The sequence below is a fragment of the Oncorhynchus clarkii genome, chromosome 7, assembly GCF_045791955.1.
Source record: "Oncorhynchus clarkii lewisi isolate Uvic-CL-2024 chromosome 7, UVic_Ocla_1.0, whole genome shotgun sequence".
In the NCBI taxonomy this organism is placed as follows: domain Eukaryota; kingdom Metazoa; phylum Chordata; class Actinopteri; order Salmoniformes; family Salmonidae; genus Oncorhynchus; species Oncorhynchus clarkii.
This window is the reverse complement of record NC_092153.1, coordinates 59,797,722-59,812,474: the sequence shown is the minus strand read 5'-3', so window position 1 is coordinate 59,812,474 and position 14,753 is coordinate 59,797,722. Positions and strand designations below refer to the sequence as shown.

The 14,753-nt window shown below is 41.2% G+C and overlaps 1 protein-coding gene across 1 annotated transcript in view; it reads right to left on the bottom strand.

The window, feature by feature from the left end:
- Nucleotides 1–5,842: 5,842 nt before the first annotated feature.
- Nucleotides 5,843–14,753, bottom strand: part of LOC139413572 (disco-interacting protein 2 homolog B-A-like) — a 78,720-nt gene continuing 69,809 nt past the window's right edge. Inside the window, exons 30-39 of the mRNA XM_071161088.1 lie at nt 14,591–14,700; nt 14,146–14,276; nt 13,878–14,046; nt 13,585–13,755; nt 13,060–13,121; nt 12,885–12,942; nt 12,705–12,779; nt 12,336–12,510; nt 7,306–7,429; nt 5,843–7,157 (exon numbers count right to left, since the gene is read on the bottom strand). Of these exons, the coding sequence (XP_071017189.1) occupies nt 6,905–7,157; nt 7,306–7,429; nt 12,336–12,510; nt 12,705–12,779; nt 12,885–12,942; nt 13,060–13,121; nt 13,585–13,755; nt 13,878–14,046; nt 14,146–14,276; nt 14,591–14,700 (1,328 nt within the window). The 3' untranslated portion in view covers nt 5,843–6,904. The remainder of the gene's footprint in view (nt 7,158–7,305; nt 7,430–12,335; nt 12,511–12,704; nt 12,780–12,884; nt 12,943–13,059; nt 13,122–13,584; nt 13,756–13,877; nt 14,047–14,145; nt 14,277–14,590; nt 14,701–14,753) is intronic.

Sequence of the window (14,753 nt, the reverse complement as noted above, 5' to 3'; positions counted from 1 at the left end):
GAAGAAACTCAAAAAAGACATTAACACTAACTGTACTTTTTGTGATGAGCGTCCAGAAACAGTTTAGCATTTATTTTGACATTGTCTACATGTAAAGAAATGATAGCAAGATATTTGTAGATTTAAAATTGATAATATTTTTGATGACTTGTTTATTATGGGAGAATGTGCTGCTCGGTGTCCTTAACTGTAATAAGGTTAACGAAAAACTATTTTAATGGAAAAATTGTATATTCATAAATGTAAATTCACTAATAAAAAACACCTGTTTTCTATAAGGAGTTTGAGCAGTAAATTAAGATCATTCTACATTTTTTGAATAAGAAAGCTGTAAAAACAGTCAATAGGTCTGTCTTTTAAGGCCTTTCCATAACCTGTAATTATTTGTACCTCCTAGCATATGTTGTTTGTTTGTTTGTTTGTATACCTCCTGTATGACTAGTGACTAGACTAGTATACCTCCTGTATGACTAGTGTTTTGTGTATGAAATTAAAAATGATTAAAGTGTAATGAAACAAGGGGAGAATCTGAATTGCATACTCCTCGTGTCCGCGCTCATCTCCTCATTCTCAAAACCCATTGGAATAGAAGGTCAAAGGGGCGGGACCCTCTGGCTTTCTCATCCAATGGATTTTGAGGAGGAGGCAAGGAGAGAGGACACGAGGAGTATGCAATTGAGATTCTCCCAAGGGCTACCTAGCCAGGGGTGTATTCATTAGTCGGATTCTATTGCAAAACGTTTTGCAACAGAAACAGTTTACAGTTTACTCTAGGAGCCAAACGGATGTAGGGGTGCTCCAGCACACCCTGAAAAATCTTTAAAGAAAATTGGGGGCACTGGGCCTTTAGTATTAGTGGACTGATATAGCCATTTGCAGCATGGGCAAAAATAACTATGAAAAACAGCCCCAGATTCCTCCTCCACCAAACTTTACAGTTGGCACTATGCTTGGTAGCAGGTAGCGTTCTCCTGTCATCCGCCAAACCCAGATTTGATTGGCGGATGACTTGTTGGAAAGGTGGCCTTATATTCCTATGACGGTGCCATGTTGAAGGTCACTGTGCTCTTCAGTGAAGGCCACGCTACTGTCAATGTTTGTCTATGGAGATTGCATGGCATTGTGCATGGCATACATTTGTCAGCAACGAGTGTGGCTGAAGTAGCCAAATCCATTAATTTGAAGGGGCGTCCACATACTTTTGTATATATGAGTTCCGGAACTTCTAATAGAAAATCTGCTGAAAAATTATGCAATTCCAGCACCCAAATACAAAAATGAGTGCAGGCACCTATTTCAGTCAAAGTCAAACACTGGTTATGATAAGGTAAGAGTAGTACTAAGCTATTTGAGGTATTTCTTAGTTGAATTCTTCAAAACCTAATGGGTATAATATTATTTCAATAGTTGAAATTATCAACAAAATGTTAGACAGAACCTTTAGCAAATCTGGTCACCCACCCATAACCATGAGTAATGTCCTTGAACAATGAACCAAACATTCACTAGAAATCATTATTTGCTGCCAAATCTAAACGAGTGAAAATAATGGGGAAAGGGTAATATAATACAATATCAGCAAGTCTTTATTTCTAAAATATATCATGAGCTAAATTACCCCAGACCACAACAAAATCATGATTGGATCATCTCCATCACATACCTGTTTTTAATTGACATTTTCTTTTTACTATTATTAACCAAATAATGTATATACACAGCATACCAGGAGTGCATACACAAAGTATTGATTTAACTCAGATAAAGAGATGTGTGTAGTGCTATATGTACAATATCACTAGTCAAACTTAAGACCTCGTTCTTTGTATATTTATTACAAAATACATTTCCCCCAGCCTGTGTAAGAATTGGGGTTAAACTGCATGGCCATTGATTGCATAGTGTTAAAAAACTATTTTGGAGAGAGCAGGAGCAGAGAGAAGAGGAAGCCCTTTATTGATCTCCCTGTCATAGATGGATTTCAGCACTGAGTAACTCCCCTTTTACTCTTCTTAATGTTTGCAGTCTTAGCAGTAATGACAAGCAAGTCCTGGGAAAAACATCCAAAACATGGGGAGTATTATTCACAGACTGCACCGGGGGACCACCTAGTCCTTCCTTCCCTGTTGTCAGAGTAGCCAACTATTGTTCTTTCAAATGTCTCCCAAAAATCAGATGCCTAACTTCACTTGAATCTGATGCCTAATGTTGCTTGGTCTCCGAGTCATGCAGACATTCAACAGTGAACTTTTAACGTACATTTAAAGGCAGGATATGGCACTATAACTTGTCACTGGTTTTGTTTTTCTGCATGGATAGGTTCAAATCATATGGCAACCATCTCATCTCTCTAAACATTGTAATTGAACAGCACAAGGGGGACAATTGTTTAACTCACACATCTCTGGTACAGTGCAGTACTGCAATTAGTTCTTCACACAGTGTTCTTATTCATACATTATGACAAAATAAAATACATCTTCTTTTCAAGCTTTTAAGCAGTGTTGTTCAACATGACTGAATGTTAAATATAGACCAACCCCATTCACACTTCTCACATATTTAAGATATATACACTACCATTCAAAAGTTTGGGGTCACTTAGAAATGTCCTTGTTTTCCATGAAAACATACATGAAATGAGTTGCGAAATGAATTGGAAATATAGTCAAGATGATAAATATTGATTTTTAAATGAAATAATAATTGTGTCCTTCAAACTTTGCTTTCGTCAAAGAATCCTCAATTTTCAGCAATTACAGCCTAGCAGACCTTTGGCATTCTAGTTGTCAATATTTTTGAGGTAATCTGAAGAGATTTCACCCCATGCTTCCTGAAGCACCTCCCACAAGTTGGATTGGTTTGATGGGCACTTTTTACATACCATACGGTCAAGCTGCTCCCACAACAACTCAATAGGGTTGAGATCCGGTGACTGTGCTGGCCACTCCATTATTGACAAAATACCAGCTGACTGCTTCTTCCCTAAATAGTTCTTGCATAGTTTGGAGCTGTGCTTTGGGTCATTGTCCTGTTGTAGGAGGAAATTGGCTCCAATTAAGCGCCGTTCACAGGGTATGGCATGGCGTTGCAAAATGGAGTGATAGCCTTCCTTCTTCAAGATCCCCTTTACAATTTTTTATTTATCTGTTATTTTACCAGGTAAATTGACAGAGAACACATTCTCATTTGCAGCAACAACCTGGGGAATAGTTACAGGGGAGAGGAGGGGGATTAATGAGCCAATTGTAAATTGAGGATTATTAGGTGACGGTCAGATTGGGAATTTAGCCAAGACACCAGGGTTAACACCCCTACTCGTACAATAAGTGCCATCGTACAATTTAATGACCTCAGAGTCAGGACACCCGTTTAACGTTCCGTCCGAAAGACAGCACCCTACACAGGGCAGTGTCCCCAATCACTGCCCTGGGGGATTGGGATATTTTTTTAGACCAGAGGAAAGAGTGCTTCCTATTGGCCCTCCAACACCACTTCCAGCAGCATCTGGTCTCCCATCCAGGAACTGACCTGCTTAGCTTCAGAAGCAAGCCAGCAGTGGTATGCAGGGTGGTATGCTGCTGGCATAAAGCAAGAGGACAAATCTCCCACTTTACCACCTACAAAGCACCCCCAGACTATCACATTGTCTCTACCATGCTTGACAGATGGCGTCAAGCAATCCTCCAGCATCTTTTCATTTTTTCTGCATCTCACGAATGTTCTTCTTTGTGATCCGAACACCTCAAATTTAGATTAGTCTGTCTATTACACTTTTTTCCCAATCTTCCTCTTTCCAGTGTCTGTGTTCTTTTGCCCATCTTAATATTTAATTTTTATTGGCCAGTCTGAGATATGGCTTTTTCTTTGCAACTCTGCCTAGAAAGCCAGCATCCCGGAGTCGCCTCTTCACTGTTGACTGGTGTTTTGCGGGTACTATATAATGAAGCTGCCAGTTGCGGACTAGACACTCTAATGTACTTGTCCTCTTGCTCAGTTGTGCACCAGGGCCTCCCACTCCTCTTTCTATTCTGGTTAGAGCTAGTTTGCACTAATCTGTGAAGGGAGTAGTACACAGCGTTTTATGAGATATTCAGTTTCTTGGCAATTTCTCACATGGAATAGCCTTAATTTCTCAGAACAAGAATAGACTGACGAGATTCAGGCCATTTTGAGCCTGTAATCGAACCCACAAATGCTGATGCTCCAGATACTCAACTAGTCTAAAGAAGGACAGTTTGATTGCTTCTTTAATTAGAACAACAGTTTTCAGCTGTGCTAACATAATTGCAAAAGGGTTTTCTGATGATCAATCAGCCTTTTAAAATAAAAAACTTGAATTAGCTAACACAACGTGCCATTGGAACACAGAAGTGATGGTGGCTGATAATGGGCCTATGTAGATATTCCATTAAAAACCTGCCGTTTCCAGCTACAATAGTCATTTACAACATTAACAATGTTTACACTGTATTTCTGATCAATTTTATGTTATTTTAAATGGACAAAAAATGAGCTTTTCTTTCAAAAACAAGGACATTGCTAAGTGACCAAAAACTTTTGAACGGTTTTATATATATATATATATATATATATATATATATATATATATATATATATATATATATATATATATATATATATATATATATATATATATAAATAAAAATACTATTTACATGTTAGAGAATTAAAATTAATAGTTCACCATGGACTCCTATACCACTGCAAGAATAAAACATAATTTTCTGAGGAGCACATAAAAGAAAGGAGCATACAATATTGTAATAAATGTGAAAACTTCTAAAGATTAGAGTAAATGAGAAAGCTTTTCCCAGGGTGCTACAAATTGTGTGTGGGGAGGAGAACATAACAAAAGCTAAACTCGTGGCTGTTGTCCTCCTATTTCATCCACAGGACTGTGCCTATCTTTAAATGCTAATAAAATATTGACGTTTACAAAAGCAATTTAAGTTTACAGGGGGAAAAACAGGTTCTAGTGATTTAAAGTTGAATAGGACTCCATTTTCAAACCTGGCCACTATGACAGTGGCCAATGTTTGATTACATTAAATATTACAGTCCTATTATGCTAATTGGCAACCTTTTCATATGCAAAATGTTGCATTGCAGTCAGGACAGTCAGTGAAAAGTGCCCTGCATCTAATCCCTTTTATCGGTGGTTCATAGAAAAAAAATAAGAGCTTATTTTATTTTTAGACAAAACAACAGTAATTTATATTGGTTTAATCATTCTCCCCAAGCTCATAACATCAAAGCAATCTCTGGTTGGGGGCAGTAGTTATCCCTGACCGTACAAATTCCTGACAACCTTATTCATGGTGGCGTTGTTTTCATGGTCCTTCGAGCCAGATGGGACCTGACCTGGGGAAACTCCTGACCCTATTAGCTAGTTCCTTTCTGCTAATCCCTAGTGAACTCTGATTCCTCAAAAAGTATTCCTCACAATTAATATGCTCCTTGAACACGAGGAATGTGCATAATTGGATCATGAAAAAATATAACATTTTTGGAGAAAGTGCAAGATTAGTGTTAAATTCTTATGTACAATATTATTTTGCTAACCATCTGCTCACAACTATGTTAGCTATCCAGACAACCATCACGTGAGAGGGATGAGTTGAGTTTTTTTTCACATTTATGCACACATTTAAAAAAATAATATCTATACAGTATATCGAAACTACAGAGGTCTTGACGGGTACAGTACAGTAAATGGCCTCTAGCTTCTACTCAAAACATCCCTTTGGATATCAATCAGGATTCTCACCCCAATAACACAAACAGTTATGAACTGGAAGAACAGCAATGGAGAAAAACAAAAGTTGTATGGGCAAAGTTTTATAAGGCAGGAAGTAAACGTAATTCAAGAAAGGTGAGAATGTGTTCCATTTCATATTTTGCCTTTTTAAAACTTCAAGCAATAAACCTATAATGTAAGTACAGTACATGATGACTGACAGAATAAATTAAATACAACAGCTGATGATTGGTCTAGCTAATATGTTCATAAGTGTTCTAACATACCTTCACACATCCTTCATAACCCCCTGCCTCAAAGTGCATGGATAAGAGGCCACTACAGGGTGAAGCAAGCACCGGTGTAAGTTTCTGTGAATGTGTGCGTGAATACAGTACAAATATGGCAATTTAGAATAAGTCAAAGATAAGAAAAAGAAAACAAGGACTGGGTAAGACCTGGAAAGCTTTGGGAGGAGAAACAGTTATAATGGATGCATTTTGTACACATCACTCAACCACAGAAAATGATGTCACCAGAGACAGGAAGTCCTCATCCCTTGGCCCCTCACAATACCCCACCGATGATTGGATTGTGGAGGAGTGGGGAGAGTTAAGATTGACTTCAGCACCTTAATACTCCCCGACACTCTGTGCAAATAGAGGGCCAGTCAGGCTGTTGAGGTGTTTGATTTGGCAGGAGGGTTATAGGGGTTGTGGTGAGATTAGAGTTCTCTTCCCACCCAGTTCCAGTTGAACAGCTGTGTTTGGTGTAGACACACTCACTCTGTCCGGGTGTGAATATATATATATATTTTTTTTTTCATTTTTTCAAACACAGTGTACGTCTGAAAACACAACAGAGTGCCCCCTTCAAATCCAACAGACCTGGAATGTAAAATAAATAAGATCTGAACATCGTGCACCCCAAAAAGAGCTGTGATTTCCCCAAGGGTCAGTACAGTCAAGGTCAGCCAACCTTGTGGTTGGCTGAACAGTACAGTCAAGTCAAGTACAGTCAAGTTGTACCACCTTGTGGTACAATATGCATTGTCTGTCTGTGGAGTAGGTTGGTCCAAACCACTTTCTTCCACCAGCCAGAATCTCTTCCATCATACAATAACCAGCCTGTCCCCCTGGCCCTTCACATATTATAGGCCACATAGATGGGGTCCAGTTGGTCAGCCAGGAAGGAGTCCCGTAGGTGCATGCGTTGTTTCTCCCCCCTGGAGTTGATGGGTATGACCCCCGGGTCCACGATGACCACCACGCCCACGATGAGGTGGTGCTCCTCCAGCACCACATTGGTGACCAGGGGCACCAGGTCCAGGGCATCCTGCTCTGAGCCACTCAGTTCAGCCACCACCACCAGTAGGTTGGTCCATGTGAATACCGCACTGTATTGGGGACACAGAGTGAGAGGAGAGAAAGGGGTTATAATCAAATGTCAGACTAAGATACATGCGCACGTACACATACAATTATGAAAACAGACCAACCAAATGGACAATAGTAAGGTCTCCTGGGACCCCCCAGTGTTCTGACCTCTCTGCAATGCTGCGGTGAGCCCGGGACACAGATGTCTCGATGTCGATAGGGTGGTAGCGCAGCCCCCTCAGCTCCAGAGTCTCATCCAGGGAACCCACCACAAACAGGGCGTCATGACGATCTGACCACAGATAGGGAGACAGACAAAGAGGGGCAAACAATATTGAAAACTGGGAATGGTGGGATAGATCGGATCCCTATATCTCCCTTTTCATGTTATCTATTAGCATTAGCATCTATACATGTTACTCAATTCAGTGCTTCCTAGTTCCATGTATCAAACAGTTATTTCAGTTATATTATAACCAGGAAAATCTGGAGAGACCCCTGCTGATTACAGACCCATAAGTTTAATAAATTGTGACACTAAAATAACCAAGCTTATAAGCAACAGAATGGCAAAAGACTTACCAGACTTGATACATATCAAAAAAGGTTAATTAAAAAGACACTTACAAATACATGTTTCAGTTTTATACAATATGCAAAAAAACAAGATATAGATTTATCAATGTCTGTTGATGCCGAAAAGGCTTTCTACCGTCTTGAAAGACCTTTTCCATTAAAAACGTAGGAAGATTTAAACTTTCCAGCTGTAATAATAAATGTAATAAAAATATTATATAAATGTCCTAAAATCAAAATATTCACAAATAATACATTATCTGAAGAAATTGCATTATAAATAGGCACAGGACAGGGATGTCCTCTCTCCCACCTGTTTGCACTGGCAATTGAAGCGCTTGCAGAAAGAATTAGACAGGACGCAAACGTAACAGGTATCAGTATTGCTAAACATTAATATAAACTAAACTTAAATATAAACCAAAAAAAAAAATGTTAATAGGAAAAATAAAAAAGAATACTCATTGTCTACAGCAATCCTTTAAGTGGACCATCAAAAATAAACACGTAGGATGCTTAAGTGACAACAAAAAACAAATATATAAATATAACTTAATACCATTACTTAACCATTTGAAAGCATACCTATTAAATGGAACAAACTTCCCATAAATCTTACAGGTAGAATTACCCTCAGAATGACATGTGTCACACCCTGATCTGTTTCACCTGTCTTTGTGCTCGTTTCCACCCCCCTCCATGTGTCGCCCATCTTCCTCATTATCCCCAGTGTATTTATACCCGTGTTCTCTGTCTGTTGCCAGTTCATTTTGTTTCGTCAAGCCTAACAGCGTTTCCCCCATGCTCCTGTCTTTCTCTAGTTTTCCCGGTTTTGACCATTCTGCCTGCCCTGACCCTGAGCCTGCCTGCCGTTCTGTACCTTGTCACACCACCCTGGATTACTGACCTCTGCCTGCCCTTGACCTGCAGTTTTCCTGCTCCCCTGTTTTTGTAATAAACTTTTGTTACTTTGAAACTGTCTGCTTCTGGATCTTCTCCTGAGTCTTGACAGGCATGGCTCCTAAAGTTTTTACATTTATTCTCAGTAATACCAATTACCCCACCAAAGACATCCTTTAAAAAGTATGCTCGGTCAAGACTTCATATTGGAAAATAAAACTTGAAGATGTAAAACTTTCCTTTTCATTCTCTGACAGTAGTTTTAACCTTCCAGACTTGCAATTGTATCATCTCTCTACCCAAGGCATTTACTTGTGACATATAGTTAAATGCACAAAGGAGGAACAATGGGTACATAATGAAGATGCACATGCTCATTCCCCAAAAAAATTAACGTGTCTATTTTCAAAGGATAAAGCTTTGGAAATTAACAACAATATAAAAGAAAATGAAACTGATTCTACAAGAACCAATATCACTCCGTAAAAACACATCCCTATGGAACAATCCTTGGATAGTGTTTCAGAATTTACCGATAACTTGGTCGCCATAGAAAACTTGGTAATAGGAAATACATGTATTTCCACGACAGAATTAAAAAGCAGTTTTGGACTGACCAATGTAGATATTTTTAAATACATGCAACTTAAAAGTTTCGTATCACCAAATTTCTATTTGAAATCTTTTGAAAATCAGAGCAATCTTGAGGGAATCCTATTTGAGTCAGAAAAGGATATTCATAAACTCAGCAAAAAAATAAACGTCCTCTCACTGTCAACTGCGTTTATTTTCAGCAAACTTAATGTGCAAATATTTGTATGAACATAACAAGATTCAACAACTGAGACATAAACTGAACAAGTTACACAGAATGGCCTCTTTAGTGTCCTAAGTTTTCATAACTGTGATCTTAATTGCCTACCGTCTGTAAGCTGTTAGTGTCTAAATTTGCTTTAGGAGTAGTGCGTGACCATAGGGTGGCAACACAAACTCAGCAAAAAAAATAAACGTCCCTTTTTCAGGACCGTCTTTCAAAGATAATTCGTGAAAATCCAAATAACTTCAGATCTTCATTGTAAAGGGTTTAAACACTGTTTCCCATGCTTGTTCAATGAACCATAAACAATTAATGAACATGCACCTGTGGAACGGTCGTTAAGACACTAACAGCTTACAGATGGTAGGCAATTAAGGTCACAGTTATGAAAACTTAAGACACTAAAGAGACCTTTCTACTGACTCTGAAAAACATCAAAAGAAAGATGCCCAGGTTTCCCTGCTCATCTGCGTGAACTTGCCTTAGGTATGCTGCAAGGAGGCATGAGGACTGCAGATGTGGTCAGGGCAATGAATTCCAATGCCCGTACTGTGAGACGCCTAAGACAACGCTACAGGGAGACAGGATGGACAGCTGACCGTCCTCACAGTGGCAAACCACGTGTAACAACACCTGCACAGGATCGGTACATTCGAACAGCACACCTGCGGGATAGGTATAGGATGGCAACAACAACTTCCTGAGTTACACCAGGAACGCACAATCCCTCCATCAGTGCTCAGACTGTCTGCAATAGGCTGAGAGAGGCTGGACTGAGGGCTTGTTGGCCTTTTGTAAGGCAGGTCCTCACCAGACATCACTGGCAACATGGGCACAAACCCACCGTCGCTGGACCAGACAGGACTGGCAAAGTGCTCTTCACTGATGAGTCGCGGTTTTGTCTCACCAGGGGTGATGGTCGGATATGCGTTTATCGTAGAAAAAAATAGCGTTACGCTGAGGCCTGTACTCTGGAGCGGGATCAATTTGGAGGTGGAGGGTCCGTCATGGTCTGGGACAGTGTGTCACAGCATCATCGGACTGAGCTTGTTGTCATTGCAGGCAATCTCAACGCTGTGCGTTACAGGGAAGACATCCTCCTCCCTCATGTGGTACCCTTCCTGCAGGCTCATCCTGACATGACACTCTAGCATGACAATGCCACCAGCAATACTGCTCTTTCTGTGCGTGATTTCCTGCAAGTCAGGAATGTCAGTGTTCTGCCATGGCCAGCGAAGAGCCCAGATCTCAAACCCATTGAGCACGTCTGGGACCGGTTGGATCGGAGGGTGAGGGCTAGGGTCATTCCCCCCCCAGAAATGTCCGGGAACTTGCAGGTTTCTTGGTGGAAGAGTGGGGTAACATCTCACAACAAGAACTGGCAAATCTGGTGCAGTCCATGATGAGGAGATGCACTGCAGTACTTAATGCAGCTGGTGGCCACACCAGATACTGACTATTACTTTTGATTTTGACCCCCCCCCCTTTGTTCAGGGACACATTATTCAATTTCTGTTAGTCACATGTCTCAGTTGTTGAATCTTGTTATGTTCATACACTTACACATGTTAAGTTTGCTGAAAAGGTTATTTGGGACAAATAATTCACTAAACCCTAAACCTCAACTACGTCTCATAATGAAATATGTGGAAATTGAGCAAGTTGAGGTGACTAAACTGCTTGGAGTTACCCTGGATTGTAAACTGTCATGGTCAAAACATATTGATACAACAGTAGCTAAGATGGGGAGAAGTCTGTCCATAATAAAGCGCTGCTCTGAATTCTTAACAGCACTATCAACAAGGCAGGTCCTACAGGCCCTAGTTTTGTCACAACTAGACTACTGTTCAGTCGTGTGGTCAGGTACCACAAAGAGGGACTTGGGAAATTTGCAGTTGGTTCTGAACATGGCAGCATGGCTGGCCCTTAAAAGTACACGGAGAGCTAACATTAATGGCATGTATGTCAATCTCTCATGGCTCAAAGTGTTTTTTGTTTTTGTAAGAGGTGTTGACAAGCTGAATGTACCTAGCTGTCTGTTTTTAAAATACTAGCACACAGCTCGGACACTCATGCATACCCCACAAGACATGCCACCAGAGGTCTCTTCACAGTCCAGACACATGCATAAGCAAGCATTATGATATTTTTGTATGGTGGTATTGAACATTTTGTGTTGTGGATATGTGGTGGTGTAGGGATGTTATATGATGTACTGTTTTTTATGTAATGTGTTTTGTATTTTCTTAAAACTGAATTGTTGGTTAAGGGCTTTAAATTAAGCATTTGACTGTAAGGTCTTACCTGTTGTATTCGGCGCATGTGACAAATAAAATGTGACAAATAAAATTTGATTTGATCCCTAATAAATACAAATGTCTGAAGTGTAAAACTAACAATGACTCAATAATCCATGCCTTCTGGGAATGCTATTAAGTCCAAAAGTATTACAATGTACATTTACTTTTAATCTGTCTATCTGTTTATTTCAAGACATGGCACATGAGGGTGCCTGATGGGTTGGACAATACTTTTCTCGTCAATCAACTTGAAAAACGTATACTTTAAAACTGGAAAATCAACCAATCCTCCAACGTTAACACAATGGAAAGGTCAAACACTTTATTATCTAAATGTTAAAAGTGTGTGGGCAATGAAGATAAATAAAAATGGTGCCACTTGAGGCCATGTAGCAGAGAGTGATGCGTGTGCTGGAGGTGGACGGGGGTGTGAGCAGGGGGGTCTGGGCATGGTGATGTTTGTATGCTGGCGTTTGTATGTGTGTGTTTTAGTATTGCAAAAAAATAAAAAACACTAAATAAGAACATTAGCATCCATAGCCATCCCTTTTCATGTTAGTCATTAGCGTTAGCCTACATAGCCCTGACCAGGCCCAGCCACTGACCCCCAGCGGCATCCAGTAGCTCAGTCCTCTTGACGAAGCCCAGGTAGCCAGTCCTGGCCCACAGGGTCGTGGGATCTCCGAAGCTCAGCTTGGTGTTGAAGTGGTCGGCCTGCAGGCTCTCCTCTCCATAGATGGCATAGTAGCCACTGGCACTGTGAGGGCTGTTGATCCAGATCTGACAGAGAGCAGGAGGGGACAAGGTAGAATTAGGGATGGAATATGAGAGTTATGTATGAGGAGAACTTGGTTATTGATAGGGCTGGGATTGATAGGGCTTTTTCCTAATTATACCCTGCATATTTCCCATCCTTTTCTCTATCCCACATGTTGCCATTTTCACTCTAATATTAGCGTTCTCTCTCCTCTCACCTCTCCTAGATGGGAATCTCCTAGAGGTCCCCTGGTCTCTGGGTTCACGATGATCACCCTGACTCCTGGTAAGATCTAAAGAGAGTCATACATGGTGACCAACAAACTCCCACAACAACACATCTTGTATCTGAGCACAAAGGGCATTTAATGTGTGTGGATCCATCATGGGAGACTTACTTTGCCAGACTCCATCAGAGGGAGACTCTGAGGGGCTCCTCTCTCCACCAGCCTCACTCTGAGATAGAAAATGAAAGCACATTGTGATGGTGAACTCAATACTGTAAAAAATGTCTTCCTCTGCATCAAAGCTGCTCATACATAAAACATACCACTAGGGTCTACATGTTCTCACCTGTCATGGCGGAGGGACTTCATGTCCACATACACAGTGGAGGTGTCCGGTCCAGTGGTGCCCTGAAAAACACAGACAACCTGACTGAAAACTTGGATCAGTCATTAATGAGACACACAGGAAGATCCTGATGTACTAACTGACCTGGACTAAGGCAGACAACCCTCAGAGGCCTCTATTTACATGTATGTTATGTACAGCAAACAGAAGTCTCTAACCTCCAGTTCAGGGAGACACTGGTCAATGCATCAACCAACATGAGTTAAGGTTCAACCACAAATCATTGGAACATTGGCCATGGCCGTCAAAACATTTGTTTTCCTTTAGCCATTAATAAAAGTATATTTCCAAACAAATTAGTTTTTGCTTCCATCTTGTAGGTTGTCATTGTAAATAAGAATGGGTTCTTAACTGACTTTTGTAGTTAAATAAAGGTTCAATAAAAAATGAAATTCCCTGTTGCCTAGTACCTCCTCACAGAACTTGTTCTAGCTGGTAGAGTAACGGTTCTAACTGGTTGAGTACCTGCATGCAAATGGCAAGGTTGACCCTGGATCCGAAGGCTGTGCTGACAGCGCGCGGTGAGAGGCCCAGGTCTTTAAACAACTTGGAGAAGGACATGGTGAGGGCCAGACGAGGACGCTCCTCTGCTATCACCACACAGCTCCTCACACATGACAGGTTCAGCCCCCGCGCCTGGAGGGAAAAAGAGGGAGACGGTGAGTTAGCATGTACGTGTGTGTGTGTGTGTGTGTGTGTGTGTGTGTGTGTGTGTGTGTGTGTGTGTGTGTGAGAGAATGTGTGTGTGTTATACTCACTTTGAGTATCTCTGTCTGCGTGCCTATCCCCTTGGTGCAGAGCTCCATGACAGAGTAGGAGCAGAAGGTGTCTCTGATCCGGTACTGGCTCAGGGTGCTCAGCCACAGGGGCAGACAGCTCTCCAACTCCAGAGGAGGGATTAGGATGGACTGGTGCCCTGAGTACACACTACACACAGGAAACAATAGAAGGTATGAGTTCAAAATGTTTGTATGAGAGAGAGATAAAGATACCCTGTGTGTGTGTGTGTGTGTGTGTGTGTGTGACCTTGCGAGACACCACAGTACAAAGCCCAGGCCACAGTAAGGGTCTAGGCAGATGGCTATTTGGCGTGAGGAGTAGAGTTCACACTGCAGCTTGATGGAGCGACACAGAGCACTGACTGCCGCATGGGATATCTGATGAACACACACACACACACACACACACACACACACACACACACACACACACACACACACACACACACACACACACACACACACACACACACGCATCACAAAGAAACAACCAATAAGAGAAGCAGAATCAACGGGTAAAGTCATGGTTATGGCTACCGCCATTGGCCCACTGTAAATCAGAGGAGCAAAATTAGCTGTTGGCTACTGACTTTGCCAATGGCAGGCCGCTCATGGGCCACCAAGTTTGCAAACTATCTGGGGCTTTTTTAGAGTATTGAGACCAATCAGTAGCCTCCTGTGGGTGACCTTACCTTGACCCCGGTGAGCATGCCTGTGGTAGACACACTGAAGTCCAGATAGGCAATCATCTCTGCCGTGGGGGGCTTATAGATCATTGGGGGTCTACGGCGAGGGAGGTCATCTGGAAGAAGAGAACATGCACAACAAGGTTGAGTTTCTCTGGCTCAGATTCTA